We start from the raw sequence: 18,639 nt of genomic DNA, 5'->3' as shown, positions 1-18,639 counted from the left end.
GGATCATCAGATCCACAATCCAAAGGGCCACGTTTACCCTAAAACAGCTCCAACGAGTGGTATATAAAAGAACAAGCTTTACAGGCCACAAGGATAAAAGTATTAAGTAAATGGGTAGCTCACTTGGAACACAGAAGCGTAGACATTTTATACATTATAGGAAGTGCTTAATAAAAATCTCATTAAATAAAGAATCAACACGCGAACCTGTTCCTAGCAATGAAAGATTCCTACTACACAGGAGGCAATCAAATACTTTCTGAAGTAAATTTTGCCAGACTTCAGGCTTCATTAATAATATTTATTTTAAAGATCACTTTTCATTGTAACAAATATAAAGTCATCAATGTTTTACAAATTGTCAAAAATGCTTTAAGTACCAAAAAAAATACATTAGTAAAATGAATGTTATTTTGTATTATTTGATATATACTTGATACTGTCAACATGCATACCATATGTCAGAAAAGCTCATGCATTATTGGAAGAGAGCAAAAATAAGATATAAGTGCTATATTGTCTGATTACAAATTCATTGCTTCGGTTAGTTTTCTTTCTTCAGGGATACCATTTACCTGCAATGTGTAAGAATGAATATGGGCATGAGTTAAGCATGGACACTTTTAGATTTGGAGCAAAACGAATTACTGCAAGGCGTAATGTTCTATCTTCTTAACATAATTTAAAATAATTATGTTGCATTATTTCTCTGCATTTGGTTTTCAAAAAAAAGGAAATTCTAAATTAGTCATCTGCTTCTTGGGTCAAAGCTACAATGTTCTGTATTTCTCAAAAGGCACGGCCTGAAAATTCCTCCCACAATAAACAAAAAGAATGAGTTTGACTGCAGGACGTATGACTGTACCTTTTAATCGTGGCTCTTTAGAAAATATCATGTGGTTTGGAAGGGCAGAGAAAATGAGAAAACCTGAAGGGGCATCAAAACTAATGGCTTGGGCCTGGTCCAAACGGTAGTGCTATTGTCAGCTCTTAACTGCTCTATTATCTCAGCTAGTGCTTAAGTCCAGGATTACAACCCCAGCAGCTAGTTCATTTCTTAAACTTCTGATGATCTTTTAAAAGAAAACAACTAACTAAAGAAAACAAGCTTCAAAATATACCCTCCCTTGACAAATTCCATACAGCAAGCTGCAAACAAAATGACTTGATATCCATGGGACAAACCCTGTGCTTAAATTACCTTCATAAAGAAAACTGTGACATTAGCATAGTGCTTTGAGGTAGTTGGAAAAAACAAATTATGAAAATCCTGCACTGATGTTGTTGCCTCTTTGCGATACCAGGATAACCAGGATAGAGGGACAGCAAAGCTGTTGTGCACATGAAAATACATACACAGCACTGAATCCATGCATGTGCAGACAGAATGGAATAACTTCTAAATTGAGAAACAAACTTCATGTTTTCATTCACATGAACAGAATGGGAATAAGGAATGTAACTTGCCCATTTAGCTCTTCTCTTCAGGAGGTACGACTATTTGGTGTTACATTTATCAGAGGCAGAAACACAAAAATCTAATATCATAATTATAAAAGATGCCAGGCTGGTCTCTCTCCCTTTAGCACTTAGGTACTTTGGGGACTCATCAAAAACAAGAACAAGAAGAAAACAACCAAGAAGATATGGTGTACTTTAGGCAATAATACAGAAAATTACAGAAAAATATAAGAAAACAAGAAGGCAATAGGCTATAAGTGTTAACTAAAAAGGAGATGAAAGCTTTCCTGACTTAAGCAAAATGCTTGTTCCCCAAAACCTGTCTTAGAAAAATAACTTAGAAAATTATGTTGAACAACCTAAAATCCCCCTAGGGAAATTCTTTGGCTCTTATAACATTTGCTCAGGCATAAATTATCTTTGTATTTGGAAACGGTGCCTATTACTAAAACGTAGCAAGCTAACAAGTCTACTTGCTAAAAATTTATACAACTATTAGGTAAATCTCCCTAACATCATCTACTTAGGTTTCCTTATTTCTCCCAATGGGAGGGGAGGAGAAGTCAAATCTAGATTTTTTAAGTATTCGAAAGAACTATTCACTATTTTTCTAGATATTGTCTTCCTTCACTCCTTGTCTGAAATAATTAAGAATCAGAGGTATGACATCTTAGGAGAGACGGAAGTCTAGGAGGTTAATGAGGAAGAAGTTCTAGCATTTCCATTGAAGAAATATTCTTTTAAAATTATACGTCTTTAAAAAAAAGTCATGAAATTAGTGGTAGTAGGGATTCATTTATTTCTTTGCTCTTTAGACAACACACAATTACAGCAGTTTGTTCCTTCATTAGTCTCCTGAATGCTCACACAGTAGCACCACTGCATTAATATACTGAACAGTCTTGTTGAAACACGTTAGCATTTAATTAAAACAAGCAATCAGAATTGTGGGGGAAATTCTTATAAACGTTATTTCATAATTAAAATCTGATGAACAACTTCATTATACTTGCCTCAAATCTTTGAAAAGTTGTCAAACGAAAATCTCCTTAAATTCCCGAAAGCAGTAATAGAGAAGATAATTTTTTGAATGAAAACAAGCAATAATTTTCTATATGTGCCTAAAGTTTTTATGAGACTTACTTAATAGCTTCCCTACCACAATACCACTATTCATACTCAGAACTCCACATCCAACTTACATTTTTAAAACTTCTCTGGCTTTTCCAAAAGAGCTACAAAGGCATTACTGGTTGCTCAGCAATTAGAACTAGGAATCAACCACTAATTAGAAAACAATCATGAATAAGTTATCTACTTGGTACAGAGATGAATGAGATAATTGGCTGTGGAAATTTTTTAGGGACACTGGAAAGAAATAAACTTAAAGAAAGCAAGTCTTAGGGAAATAGAATAGTCCGGGGAGAATTGCCCGCCATCTTATTGTCACTGGTCATGTTATAAGAGCTTTTTAAACGGCATTAAAACCAGACCAACCATTTCTCATTTATCCCCCTGAAGCCTCAGTGATTAGTCACAATGGTTTCCTTTTTGTAAGAGTCAGTTTCAAGCTGCTCACTTACTGAGACAAATCCTGGAAGCATCCAAGCTAAGAATTTTTCATACCAAGGGGAAGAATAGGGAGCTTCACCGAAGGAAGGGGATTTTATTCAGTCTTCCTTAATTAGACAGGACCTCCATGGATGCTTCTGCTGTAAGATCATTTACCCTGTGTTTATCACTCTTATGCCAATCTACGCAAAGATCTAAGCTATTATTCAGAGGTTCTAACTCTGATTAAGGAATGACACAACTGTTTTGCCTCACTTGGTGAAGATAAAGCTTCATAAATTACCTAGTAGTATAGTTATCTTTTGATCTATTAGCTTCGTTCATAAACATGAACTTATTACTTTTCGTACTCACCTGTAGTCTGCTGTTGGGGAATCTGAGTCTGATGTGGCAAGTTCCTAGAAATGATTAACATCTTTTAGTAAAACTGTATTTGTCCACACACATGTTAACAGAGAGCAGACACATTAGCATGAAAAGCTTTATAGCTGGCAAGACCCCAGAAATCATCTGATCCAGCACAAACACAGCCCCCCACCTCTCATAAGTTTATGGATGAGGAAACTGAGGTCTGAGGAAGATGAATAATAACAATATGTGATAATGTTCATGGAGTTTCTACTACATGTTATACTCTACCTCACAACAACATAGGAGGTAGGTATTATTTTTCTCAATTTACAGATGAGGAAATAGGCTTGGAAGTCCAAGGCTACGTAGCCAGGAAGTGGTGGATAAAGATGAGAACATAGGACTCCAGGGCTTGTGTCTGTAACCTGTACACTTTCAGATCCAGGTCTAGAACACATATACACCCTCACAGAACAACATATATTACCATCTTCATTCACTGTGCCAAACCTGTGCTCCTCCATCCAAATCCCAGGGAATGACACTGGCTATCCACCCAACTGCACCAGTCAAAATATGGAAGTCATCATTGACTCTTCCCTCTCGTTCAGTTTCTACAATGAATCCCTTGGGAACCCTTCATGATTCTCCTCAATCTCCTTTGACTCTCTTTGCGTCTTCCCCATCTCCACTGCTACCTTGGTTGAAGCCATCATCATTTCTCATTTGGATCTCGGCAACTGATCTGAATTATCTCCTCATTCCCATTCTTGCTCCCTTATAATCCACTGTGCACATTGCTGTCAGATGATCTTCTGAGACACAAATCTGATTATGTCATTCAAATGAACACATTTCATTATTTCCTTATACCTACTGCAAATTAAGTTTCAAGTTTCTTAGTGTGATCTGGAAGGCCATCAATGTATCTGGTTCCTACGTGGAGCCCTCCCTGAACTTCCTGAAACAGAATCACCGCCACCATGGCCACTATTATCTCTTGCCCCCAGCCAGCTCCCATTTATCCTTCCAAACTCAACCCAAAATTTGTTACAGTGGACTCATATTACTCCTATAATTTAAAAATATCCCACAGGAACGTTAATTAAAATATTTAACTTATTATTTTTAATTTAAAAAGTAACATCTCAAGTACCACCTCTTCTATGCCCCCTCACTCTCTAAGCACCCCTTCCCCCAACTAGGTTACCACTGAGCAGGCTTCCTTACACAAGCGGTCATTGTATTTCTCCTCACATAATGTTTAACTGCCCCAAAGTGCCTTAACAGTAAGAACGTTCCTATTTTGTTTAGTATCCCTAGCAGTAAGCATGCAATAAATTATGTTTGGATGAATACATGCAAAAATGAAGATACTTACAAAGATTCACATAATACACATGTTTATCAACACTCATATTCACCCATGCATTTTCAGATTTTGAAATGAAAATTAGTTTACAAAAATGTACAATTTAGATTCTGTGTGGAAGAAATTCTAGGAGTCAGCCCCTTGCAACAGAGTAGGGCTTGATCCAAGCCAGGGATTTTCAAGGTTTTTTGTTTCTCTTCAGCGATGGAATTCCTTTTAATTGAAATCCTAAGCAGAACTCTTGATGTACAAAAGAGATAAATGTGAGGTTGCCCGGGTTGAAACAAGGGAGCCAGGAATCCCGCCTGCTTTGTTTCCTTTGCCTCACATGCTGGACCCTAAGGCATTGGTAAGAAACCTCCAAGAAACAAAGTTTGAAAAGCGTTGATCTGAATCATTTCAGCCAGGCAAATATTATGCTCCAAATACAGTGATCTAAACTCGAAAACAGTACATACTAAATACTGTTCAAACTTAAACTAATCCATAGGAATGTTAATGACTTCAAGTGAATTTTTTTAAAGTTTCAGTTCCTTTTAAAATATATGGTTAAGGAAATAAAGTCAATTCTAATTCAATTTGAGTAAGTTACTTAATAATTCATCTCAATAATTACATTCTTTTTTTGCTATTCCCTATCAGCCCTACTTATCCTTGTGTGGTCTCCGAGAGTATTTTCCTTGGTTTGTTTATTCTTTCAGTATTTCACACAATGTATTTATAGTGCTTTTGATCACGAAAGTAGAAAGATTAATTTACAAACCACAGAAAGGAAATTAAGTTACAGATTTAAAGACGGGTAAACAAACATCTTTACTACCAAAGTCAAGATGCAATTTCATGGACATTTGGGAGGGGGATATGAGTTTTCTTTTAACTTCTCAGGTACAACTACTTTGGGTCTATTCTACATTAGAAATGAATACGGCACACCTTGCGTGCACACGCACGCACACACACACACACACACACACACACACACACACGTCCTCATTTCCTATCATCTCTAGCTCTACCTGGCCTATTAATGGATTAAATCAATACATTTTGACAAAATAAAGATACCAAAGAGGACAAAGAAAGCCTTTCAAAAGCCCTAGATCAGGATAACCAAATTCAAAATCAATCTGTGAATGAAGCAGCTGGACCCCACTCTCTCACTGGCCAACCCACCTGACCCTTCTGTGGAACACAGTTTTAAAACCACGGATCAAAGTCAATCTACACCCTGTCATTTCTTCTCTAGCCTTCGGGGTTTTTTTTCCTCTTTTGCTACAACTTTCTTAACAGCAATGGCCTTGGTTAGGTTTGAAGAGAAATGGTTAGTTCAGAAAGTGCCACACAAATGAGTAAGAAATCTGGAGGAGAAGTATGAGCAACTGTGTGTATTACACTGGTTTAGGGATTTAAAAGTATCTGCAGTGAGCGTCCCAATTAAGTTTGTTAAGTTTGAACAATGTACATGTGCTCCTCACAACTTCAACTGAAACTCAGATGAGTTACATACAAGTACAGTGTGTGCAACAAGGTGCTCAACAAAAAAATACGTGGAGATTCCACATCCCCAGAGTCTCCAAGGTGCGCACACATGACTGATTTTGCGGTTGACCAAACTTGTGGCTACAGGTAAGCCTGTGAGTGTTAATATACCTATGATGGGCATATTTGAAGTATGTATTCCATTTAAAGATTGAAGGGAGGTAACTCACAAGAGCGCTGCTTCAGGCATATTAGAAAAATGCCCACAACTGACTTTGCTATAGTTGAGCAGAGAATGCAGTAAGAAAATGGAAACGCTTCTATCTTTGGTGAAAGCAGGCTGCTAAAGGCAATTAGACAGGAAAAGTCGGGGTTGACTTCAAACAGAAGTCCTATAATCCTTCAAAGAAAGGACCTTTATAAAGTCATCAAACTATTTAGAATAATTAAGCTATTAGTGGACTGGTGGAAAGATTATTTTGCGTAAACTGAATTATGTAGGAAAAAGATTTACAAAAACTGTAATTCTCTAATTATTAGCATTAATTTTTTTCTATTTTTACTACCATTAACGACAGGCATTTAAATAGAAAATTATGTAAATTGGCTATTGCACAAACTCTATCCTTTAAGAAAGCAAAGGTAATAACTTGCAAATTAATAAATAAGTGATTTGGGGGAGTACACAATTATTTATTATTTGTGCAACCATTTTAAAGTAATTTGACATTCTTGGATATCCTGTAGAGTAATTCTATGAGTAAGGTTGATGATTATCAACTCATTATGTTCCTACTTGCTTGAAGACTCAAAAGCAAAGAAAGGCTGAGGGATTTGTATAAAGCCACAGAATCCATGCCAGAGTTGAAAACAAATGACATTAGTTTAGTTACGTGGAACACAAAACACTTCTTTTGAATTAGTATGTATGCATTTAAAAATAAGAAATAGTAATATCTTTTTGGAACTTCTCAATTATCAGCAAAATTGACATTATCCAAACCTTGAATTTTCTACAAAATTTTTTCTACAAAAATGCTGATGTGGACACAGTCTACTTTTACTAAGGAACCAGGCCATTATTTTGCTCAAAGAAGGAAGGAAGGACACAAAGAAATTGGAAACATCACCACAATTTTAAATTTCAAGATCTAATTTTAATTAAAATCAATGTAGAATATACGTGGAATATAAAGAAGAAAGGAGAAATTCATTTATTTTAGGTTCTTTTCCCTACTTTTTTTTTTTTTTTTTTTTTTTGTGATACACGGGCCTCTCACTGTTGTGGCCTCTTCCGTTGTGGAGCACAGGCTCCGGATGCGCAGGCTCAGCGGCCATGGCTCACGGGCCCAGCTGCTCTGCGGCATGTGGGATCTTCCTGGACCGGGGCACGAACTCGTGTCCCCTGCATCGGCAGGCGGACTCTCAACCACTGCGCCACCAGGGAAGCCCTCCCTACTTTTATAAAGCTGAAAGCAAGGCCACCACAGCTTTAAACTGAAGAAGTCCAAATCTCTAGAACCAAAGTCTGTCAGAGAGCTACTATATCTGTCACTTTTAGCATATACTCGCTGAATTTTTTTAAAAAGTCAATGGCTCTGAAATATCCTTGGCTGCTCGACACTTCTTGTCAACAGGAAATCATTATCTTGATCCCCCGAAACAGTCTCTTCAACTGACATTAACTTTCATTGAAACCTAATTTTTTATTTATGGAATTTTACCATGAAGCTGGTTCTCACTATTACCCAAGGGAAGACAAATGGAAAAATACTTTAGATAAAAGCTAAAATGATTAGTTACTAAATATCTATAATTAGAAGACTTAACTCTACTTTTATACTTGTTAATTTGCAAAAGATTAAACACAACCTACTTCCTGTCTTGAGGGAGACCCAATCACCCTGGATTAAGTGTTATGTTTAGTATAATGAACAAGGAAAATTTTTGTATAGCCAATTAAAATCTTCCTAGAAAATGTTTGGGTACTTGCCCCTATTATTCCTTATATAAATTCCTCATTGACGAGGCCTCCCACTCAGGAAAAATCAATTGATACTGATGTTGGGATTAAAAAAAGAATAATGAAGAGGCAGACCTACCCCCTAAAAGACCACATAATACACTACAAATTAAAGAATAAATTATTTTTTAGAAAATTGAATATTTGGGATCCTCCAGTCAATACTTCACATGAAATCGCAAAATGAGCACAGTTTCCAGGTGGTTTTTATCTTTTCAAGGTTTACCGTTTCTCTGTCCCATTCGGATATCATTTTCCAATCAGCACTAATCTCTCACTTCTCCACACCATCCTCCTCGGCAGTTTAAGGAAGTGTGAAAATCTAGAGGCACAAAGCCCAACACTCTGGACTGTCCCCTTTCACATTTTCTTTTGCACAGACCCCTCAGGGGGAATTAGGAGAAACTGTTCCCCCTTTAAAACTTCCCCCCCACTCCCTCCACAACAGAAATACTAGAAATAATGAATCCTAAAACGTAGGTTCTTTAAGTATTTAAAGCTGGGATTCCCAATGTTTTTTTCCTGCTCCACCATAATACATACGTCCACCAGCTTCCAAACTCCCAGAAGTAGGGCCCTGGGATCTGTATTGCAAAAGCCTCACAGGGGAGTGTAACGTGCAACTTGGTTTGGGAATAACCAGGCTAGACTACTATCTCTCAACATTCCTTTTAGGACCTAAAATTCTATGCCTTGGAATTGGACTTTCTTAATTTAAATCATTACAAAAGCTTATCTTTGAAGTACATCAGTCAAATCTGTATTATATTTTTGATGTTACATCTTTGGTCAAAAACGTAACCTCTAATCACAACAATGATTCTTCGGGCAAGGCAAATTTACTTTTAAGAATTACTTTAGAATGTGATTTCTAGCAATGAATTGTAATAAGTCAGGGGACTGCCTATAGAGGCAAAAATTCTTCTTCCTATTAATGGTAACACGTATTCACTGAGCTACAAAGATAACAGATTAAGTACAGATGCAGGCAGCCTGACTATACTGTGGGATGGGGGACACTCTACAGAAGACACGGCTAGTGCTCCTCAAGACTGTCAAGGTCGTGGGAAGCAAGGACGGTCTAAGAAACTGCCTAGAGCAGAAGAGACTAAAAAGTTATGCCAATTATTGTGTCCTAGACAGAATCTTGGAGCAGAAGAAGCACATTGGGGGAAAAACTAGTGAAATCTGAAAAAAAAAAAAATCTGAAGTCTGGTTGATAGTAAAGCACCAATGTTGGTTTCTTAGTTGTGACAAACTAAGGGACTGTACGATGTTAACGATGGGAGAAATGGGGTGGGGGAATCTCTGGGAACCCTGTATTATCTTTGTAACTTTTCTGTAGCTTGAAAATCATTCCAAAATTAAAAAGTTTATGAGGGCTTCCCTGGTGGCGCAGTGGTTAAGAATCCTCCTGCCAATGCAGGGGACACGGGTTCAAGCCCTGGTCCGGGAAGATCCTACATGCCGCGGAGCAACTAAGCCCGTGAGCCACAACTACTGAGCCTGCGCTCTAGAGCCCACAGCCACAACTACTGAGCCCATGTTCCACAACTACTGAAGCCCACGCGCCTAGAGCCCATGCTCCACAACGAGAAGCCATTGCAATGAGAAGCCCGTGCACCACAACGAAGAGCAGTCCCCGCTTGCTGCAACTAGAGAAAGCCCACGCACAGCAACGAAGACCCAACACAGCCAAAATTAAAAATAAACAAATATATTAAAAAAAAGTTTATGAAACAATAGATATGTTAGCAAAGATCAAAATTAATTTGCCTTATATTTTTATATTATGTGATAATTTTAAAAGTCTGTCTATATTGTCTCTCTGATCTGAAAAGTAGAAGGAACACTGTACAAAATGAAATCCCCCCTTTCTAGCAGGTGTCCCATCTCCTGGGCCTGCTCCAGTTTCCCTTTCCACTATCTGTTCAATCACCTTGCCCATAACCTGAATCAGAAATCCTTCGAGGTCAATGACCACATTATCTATCCCTGACTTGATATCAAGATTGGTAAATAACCTAATCTCAGTTTTGACCTAATTTAGGTCTCTTATCCATATCTCGATTTTATCATCTGCAAATGATTAAACATTTTTTTACTGTCTAATTTAAGGTGCCAGTCTGGAGTCCTATGAAGCATTCTACCAAAAAGAAAAGATTACTGTGTAATTGATAAATAACTGTGGCAGCCTCCCGTTACACAACTGCTACGAGTTCTATAGACCTCGCTGTTACGAGGTTCGCTACACCTCGTGGACTGACTTGTTTAAAAGACCCAAACAAGTTTCTATGCAGCTCTGAAGGAAAGCTTTGAATGTTCTTGAGTCTTACTTAGAAGCCTACATAAACTTTCAGCCCTATTACGCCTGAATATTTCTGCTGTCAAGTCTGAAGAATAAACACAAAATAATGTAGCTAGCCACATTATTTATGAATGATAAATTCAGTACAGTTAGTATGAATATGTGAAGATGCATGCCCTTTTAGAGAGGGTTAATTAATAAATAACAGGCAGCATTATCCAAGGATATACCTGGTTATCAAGTATTGTGATACCTCTCGAATATCTCATTTTAACATTGAGAATTCAGTTCGATCCAAATGACCAAAATATTTATGTATGTGTGTACCTGGGCTAAAATAAACCTTCAAAAACAGGGAAGGAGTAAAAGCTGAATTTGCGTAAAGGACAGTTGTGATGAATCTGAAACAATAAATTCTCTATTATCTGGCATGGTTGGAAAATGAGGTTAATCACATATTCTGGCTTATAGGGAGTTACCATAGAGACCGTGCACATATTATCCATTTCCAAGAATAAAAGAAAGATAATATAAACTCAACACTGAAACTATATTGAATGTAATTTAATTTTCCTCTGATGAGTCAGACACACTTGATGATCTTGCAGTGCCTCAGAATAATCATTGTGAACATCATCAATTATCTATGTACCCTATTTATATAGAAGTGCTAGTTAATGGACTTTTTCCATTAGCAGAAATCTGAATAATATAAAGGTTTTCTGGACTTAAAAATACATGTATGGTCAAATTGTTGCAAGTTCAATAAAATAACCTATGGCATTTGCAAACAGAGAGATCTGATCAACATAAGGACAGTCTTGATGGGGTTATGGAAGGACCAGGAAGATGTATTTAGTTATAAACTAGGTAGGAAGTTTTCTTTTGCTTGTATATTAGTAGCAAAATTGCAAAGTTCTAGGAACATAGAATCAAAATAAAATTTAAAGAGTTATCCTTATTCCCAACAAATATGGTCAGAAAGCGTATAAAAAGTGACCCAGGCTTTTTTTCCTCCCTTAAATTTTTACTGACTTAAAAACATATTCAAGTTCCCCTATTCATTATAATGAATATTTCTCTCCTCTAAAATTTGATAGCATTGTTATTTTGTCAATAGAAGATTTCCCAAACTGTGTTCTTTAAAAAGAGTTACCTCTTCCGATCTTTTCTGTGCTTTTCACAAAGCATATCAACGCACTAAAGGCTCTGAGAACTCTTGTAGTTTAAACACAAAAAACAAAACACCCTGTTTCTCAAACGTATTTGACCATTTCATGTTTGAAAATATAGATCAACCTTTGAAGAATAAATATCGACATCTCACTAGCATTCTTGGGTAAAGAACATAAGAAATGGAAGCATTAAAGAACTCTTTAATTATTTTCATTTTGAAAATGAATGATAAGGCTGCTCATAATTGTCATCTAAAAAAAGACAGGAGAGATTGCTAAATTGTGAACTATTACAATATTCTTGAAATTTTCCTAATTTTTCTCATCAGTATCTAATAATCCTGGTAAAGTAGGTTTCATGATGACCCTCTAACCGTCAGAGGACATAGAAATCCATCAGTTCCATTCAGTACAACTCAATTTTGTGAGACTTTAATATCTACATCCCTGATAGAATATTGTTTCCAAAACTCAAAATTTTAAATGTATGCAATTTTCCCTACTGCTAATGGAACTTGAATCAATTACACACAAACACACACACACATACATGCACACAAACACATACCTTGGTCTGTCCAACAGTAAGTACGTGTTGTTAGAGGACTTCAGGAAAATATTCATAATACTTTTAAGAGTCTCATTCTCTACCGAGCTAGCTGGGCGCGCTTTCACAATATTTTTAGATTGCCAAACTATTTTGGACAAACTTATAGTCTGACTGTCTATAATACTCATATTAATTACTGTTTACTCTTCAAATTACCACATGCTCTTTACACGGTTGCAAAATAAGCATCTGCAATGGAAAAATACACCCAATATGGTTCCCAAATAAATCTTTAATCAGTAAGAGGTTACTTTTATATCATATCCTAACGTTTGTGTGTGTGTGTGTGTGTTGGGGTGAGAGGGCCAGATTTTTTTGTATATCCATTGTATTTACAAGAGTAAACTGAAAAGGAGGATCTCAAAAGCAAACCGTGACTTCCTTGGGGAAACTGAATTTAACGCATTTTAACATATGGTTAAAAAAGAAAAGAACAGCCATGTTCTTAGAAATAAATGACACTTTTACCTACAATTCCCTTATACCAAAACCGAGCTTCTAGACATATAACATGGGTTCTCAAGAGCAACTGACCAGTCTCCTCAACCAATCTCCTCCACACCTATCCCTTACAAAGGCCTCTTCCCAGGCTTTCTAACCATAGTCCTTCTAGCACTACAGAGAAGGTCTGCACTAATAAATTGTGTTTTGAGCCAAAATTGGAACTACTCATTTTGATATATAAGCAAATGACAAAAAAACGCTGAAAACAAAAAAACAAACAAAAAAACAAAAAAACGCTGAAAACCCTGAGGCAAAAAATTTAGATTAAATAGATCTGTGGTAATAACATTAAAAACAATAGGTTAACAGAACCAAACAATTCTAATAGTTCTAAAAAGTAATCCATTTGCTATGCTTTAGGACATGCCTCTCTTTTCACAATTAACTCATCTTTGAGCAAGCATATGTTAGTTTATTAGCAGTGCCAGTTTCTTAACTATTAAGAGGAATGTCATCTTGTTTGGATTAGTGAAGGAAAAAAAGCATTTCCTGAAGGTAATTCTATTTATTTGGGTTAGCACCATGGGGTTGGGATCTACACTATCAGTATTTTGCTATTTTCTCCTCCAGTTATAAACAAATAAATGCAACAACAATGAAGACGTCTGGTCTTGAAAGACATTAAGTAGATATATTCATGCATTAATAATTACGGTTCCAGGGGCTTCCCTGGTGGTGCAGTGGTCAAGAATCCGCGTGCCAATGCAGGGGACACGGGTTCGAGCCCTGGTCCGGGAAGATCCCACATGCCACGGAGCAACTAAGCCCATGCACCACAACTACTGAGCCTGTGTTCTAGAGCCCGCGAGCCACAACTACTGAGCCCACGTGCCACAACTACTGAAGCCCGCATGCCTAGAGCCCATGCTCCGCAACAAGAGAAGCCACTGCAATAAGCCCGCACACCATAATGAAGAGTAGCCCCAGCTTGCCACAACTAGAGAAATGCCACGCGCAGCAACGAAGACCCAACGCAGCCAAAAATAAATAAATAAAAAATTTTTTAAAATAATAATAATTACGGTTCCAAGTGGATACTTACTGCTGTGTTTGCATCAATGGCATATTAGTGCTCTCATAATTGTCTGCGTGTAGAGGAGGTACGATTTCCCCAGTCACAGGGTGAAACACAGGAAGTGTTGACAGGGGCCATGCTATCTCTCTATTCTTGGACATGTCACGAAGTTCTTTGGTAGATTTCTGAATAGCACTATGATGGACCAGTTGGATGCTAGGTCAAAAAGAAATAAAACCACATATATTTAAAATCACATATTAGCCCCACAGGTCATCAGTTTGAAAAAGTTACAAAATCATTTTTTCTTTTTAAAATAAGAAGACATCATTTAACTCTGGGCATTCTACAAGTTATTTCAGAAGAAGATACATTTCATATACTTTTAACATAACAAAACTGAAAATTAGAAACTGATTTTTAAATAAATGCGTCTCTCATTAAAGTAAGCTATAAAGCACTGCGTTACTATTACAGCCCTAGGTAGCAAACTACTATTCTATTTAATTTCTACGATTAAGATAAAACTACCATAGCTTTTATATTGTTGCTTCTGATGGGGCATTTATAAATACTCACAGAAGTTTCATTTTATGGTAGGTTATTACTGTAGATTCAGGAAAACGTGTATGAAAGGTCTTTTCATCTGTTCTCTGGTTTATAGAAATGCAGATTGGGAAATCACATAATATAAATGGCAAGTTAATATGCTGAATCTGAAATATTTTAGTTTTAATTTTTACCTATATAATCTTAGTTTTCACACACTTTTTATTTTTAGTCTCACCCCTCCTAAATATCTCTATTTAGAAAGCAGCTTTCACATTTATGAAATAAACTATGGAAGATGATGAATGGGGGAAAAAAAAAGCATGACACACACGTATGGAGCATGAGAAGCAACTGAGAAATGAAAAAGAAAATAACAGGAAGAAGACACTTACTCTGGTGTTTGCATGTTTCTCTTTTCCCTAGAAACAAAACAAAATTTATGAATTAAATAATAGCATTGATATTTGGAACATTAAGACTATATGCTCATGGATCTTGCACGAGGTGGAAATGCTGACACTGTTACTATTAAACGCAACCAGGCAGCATTTGCCACCAGGTTTATGACGTTACTTGGATGAGTACACATACAGAGATGGAATACTGGTGAGAAACGCACAGGAAAAAATGAAAAAAAAAATGGAGATTAAGAATCAAGCTCTTGGAAATAAGTTCCATGACATGATGAAATCAGGCTACATGTAAAAATGGAAGAACTTGTTACTTGCTGCTTTATTAATTTTTTTATCCTTTGTTTTGTTACCCTGACTTCCAGATAATCTCGGGAGATTATTTTAATTGACAGAGCTGTCCAGAAAGTACTAACTATTCATGAAGTGAAGACTCATTACTCAAATTATCATCTTATTTTCATTAATTTACTCCTAAGTTTTTATATATCTATATATACCTTTAAATATTTAGGTGGTATCGCCCTGTTTGATAGCAGAACAATTTCAAGAAAAATTCTGACCATCATTTCTGATCAAACTGACTGAGACAATTTATTTATTTAAAGTGCAATTACCATGTCAATAGATTCCGCAGTCTCTGCTTACACAGGATGGCTTGTATAACCAAAATATCTAGCCTCAGTTATTCTTGGGACTGTTTTGCCTGCAAGAATTTACATCTAGCCTTAATAATTTTTGAATAAAGTAATTATAACCTCTAATTTAATTTACTAGACTCAAAACTATTTTACTTCATTTTAAAGGAATAAAGTACTGTAGTTTGACTTGAACACAATTTCAATTCATTTATAAAGTGTTTTATGCACTAAATGAAACTTGGCTTTTAATGGAATCTTATATGTTATCTTAGTAGCTCTATAATTTTTTATTAGTGATTTAAAGTACTCACACTCCTTCCCGTCGGCAGCACATGATATAAGCAAGTATTAGAAAAAGGACCAATGCTACTGCCGAGGGCACAGCCAGTGTAATTAGGAAATCCGTGTAATAGTCTCTGCTTTTCAAAGAATCGGAAGGGGGTTTGTATTCTCCACCATCAGGTAAAATCCCTTCTCCACGAATCACTTCGTGATAGGTGGACACTTGCTTTGTTTTATCAACCTGACACAAAAGAAGACAATTACACATCAAATTAATAGTTGCAAACATTATGAGAGTTTAAGATCTAGACATATCAAGACAGTCTTTGACTAATTTCTAAAAAGCAATCTTTTCCAATTACTTTATCACCTTGAACTTGTAATTATTTATGGAAACTAGGAAGAAGTAATGCATAAAAGTAATAAATTAAAGGGTGTATATTGGCCTACTTTCTAGGTCCTTCCCACAACATATATACATACATAAACGTATACAAATATAACAAATACGTGTGCATGTGTAGGTGTGTGTGTGTACAGTTGTTCTTTTTCAGTTTACTTCCTCCAAAGCAGAAGTCCTTCACACCACTCTGTATATTTCTTGTTTCCTAGTGACAAATCTCTGGTGCAGATGTTACAAACTGTGAACTGGCTGACTTCACAGCCAGTTCATACTCACAGTATGTGAGTATGGTTTCTAAGGTTAGTAATAGAGAAAAAAAAAAGAGAGAGAGAGACAATTTCTACGTGACTACAACCTTGATCTTTCTGCCATCCAGCTGACAGAAGTAGTTTTTAGGAAAGATAGTTTAAGGAACAGGTAACCCATCCAATGCTACAGTTTCAATAAATTCTATTCCAGGCTCAAAAAATGTACAACAGTTGGACTATATTAATTTACCTCCACAGTAATTGAACTGCTTTCACTATGTTGCATTTAATTATGCTAAGGTTTTTACTGAAGGGCACTACAAAAATAGCCATGTGAAACTTGTTACTACATTTGCTCGCGGCCTGAAAGAATGTTGGGGAGAATTATCTGTGGCATTTCTCAGTATCCTCTCCCATAAAACCCCACTGGAAGAATTTTGTTAATGATACAGTGCTAGTAAAAACTTTATCTTCTGCCAAGGAATTGATGCTCTGCCTCCTTTAAGAATGAGAACCAAATAACAGATGAATTTCCTCATTTAATCTGGGACATTAGGAGGCTTATTGTCAAACTTGACCTTAGGCTTATGTTTTGGTCAAGTTTAGGTCCTGATTTTCCAGTTCTTTTATATTTTATGTATTATGTTTATTGTCTGACCCTTTAATTTAAACCTCCTGAAATCTTCTGTGGTAAGATGTGACCTATAAATAAATACAAGTAAAAGAAAAAACCGAAAATTCCCAAGCTTTCTCTTATGAAGTCTTACCACAGAAATTTAAATCTTCAAAGAAGTCATTTTTAAACCTTTAGAAATTAGATAATTTTCCTAAACATGAACACTGTACAGCACAAGCACAAATAAAATGGTGTTGTCAGGGCCCGCTGTCTACTGGCTCTGGTGAGAGGCATCTATTTAAGTTATGATTGCAGCCACTCAGTCTTTAGCACCCTTGTATGGTTAGCATGATGACTGAAATATTGAGCTTTGTAAATAATACACATAAACCACAGCAACTGAATAATTTTACTTGATTTGAGAAGACAGGGAAAGAGCATTATTTCCCTAAGACACAGCGACATGGAAAGAGGAGCCTGGGGCCAAGGGCCACAGGTGCTAAGTGCCACAGTGTGAGCAGTATGTTCTCCCATCCTGGATCTGGGAAAAGTGCCTGCCGCTGGTTCTCTAAGACATGAAGTGACAGTTGTGTTTATGTGTTGATATTTGTTCAAATGTCAACTTTAAACTTAGACCTAATTCACTCACCACCAATCATCAAGAGTTGACAGAAGTTAAATCTAAAGGTCGCTAAAGAAGTGAAACAACTTTCCTATCTTCCAGAAAGGAGGATCAAAAAATTTAATATAACTTATATATAAAATATCATATATACCTTTCACATACAGGAAATCTTACCCATATGTTCCTAAGTCTTTGAACATGCTAATAAAAAAGTGATTTAGAAAGAAATATTTAATATTTACAGGGCTGGGGTAAGAGTCTAACTTTCCTCTGCTTTTCCTTTTATTGCTTGGTCTCTCCCTACAATCTGCGTTTCTAGGACATTGAGTCATAGCACAATATTGCTTTATTTCAGATTTGTGATTGTATTCTGGTCTCCCCTTCCCAAGTGGGACAGTGGCAGCATGTCTGAGGCTTCCTGCACATGTCACACTGACTCCAAAATCTATCTGGACTTAGCAGCCACCTGGATGTCCAGCGGGAACACTTGGACCACCTGCCAAGCTAATCTGGCCCCCACAACTAATCAAGAGTAGACTGAGTACAAAAGTGGAGGTACTAGTTCTTAAATGGATGCGCTTTCAATGGACTTGCCAAATCCTTAAAGTCAAGGGAAGTCAACGGCAGTTAACAAAGTAAACCCAGGATTTGTTCCTAAAAGCAGTTCAGGTTTTAGTCAAATGCTATCTCCAGCCACATCACTTCTAATTACATTTGCAAAAACAAAATAAAAACTCACCAACGAAATTTTGCACCAGTCGATATAAAACTGAGTACGAAATTTTTTATCACACGTTATTACAGGCTCCATTTCTTGACTGCATCTCAATTGATTCTGAGGATTTTCAACTTCTCGTAAACAAGAAGAAAATGGAACGTCGGCACCAACCATGACATAAACGCTGCAAAAATGTGAAACACTCAGGTTATCCTTTAAGAAAATTGGAAACACTGAAAAACAATCTACCCTGAAAGCAGGATTTATCCTTTTG

The 18,639-nt window shown here is 36.5% G+C and overlaps 1 protein-coding gene across 5 annotated transcripts in view; it reads right to left on the bottom strand.

Annotated features, from left to right (window-relative positions):
- Positions 1–273: 273 nt before the first annotated feature.
- Positions 274–18,639, bottom strand: part of SGCE (sarcoglycan epsilon) — a 67,730-nt gene continuing 49,364 nt past the window's right edge. For 2 of the 5 annotated variants that reach the window (XM_060019894.1, XM_060019897.1), the window contains 7 exons: positions 18,387–18,549; positions 15,785–15,996; positions 14,815–14,841; positions 13,898–14,086; positions 3,388–3,431; positions 2,475–2,509; positions 274–575 (listed from right to left, as the gene is read on the bottom strand). In XM_060019894.1, the coding sequence (XP_059875877.1) occupies positions 525–575; positions 2,475–2,509; positions 3,388–3,431; positions 13,898–14,086; positions 14,815–14,841; positions 15,785–15,996; positions 18,387–18,549 (721 nt within the window). In that variant the 3' untranslated portion in view covers positions 274–524. The remainder of the gene's footprint in view (positions 576–2,474; positions 2,510–3,387; positions 3,432–13,897; positions 14,087–14,814; positions 14,842–15,784; positions 15,997–18,386; positions 18,550–18,639) is intronic. The other 3 variants (XM_060019895.1, XM_060019898.1, XM_060019896.1) reach the window with 2 other exon arrangements.

The sequence above is a fragment of the Delphinus delphis genome, chromosome 9, assembly GCF_949987515.2.
Source record: "Delphinus delphis chromosome 9, mDelDel1.2, whole genome shotgun sequence".
Classification (NCBI taxonomy): domain Eukaryota; kingdom Metazoa; phylum Chordata; class Mammalia; order Artiodactyla; family Delphinidae; genus Delphinus; species Delphinus delphis.
The sequence above is the reverse complement of the archived record's forward strand: the minus strand, read 5'-3'. Positions and strand labels throughout refer to the sequence as shown.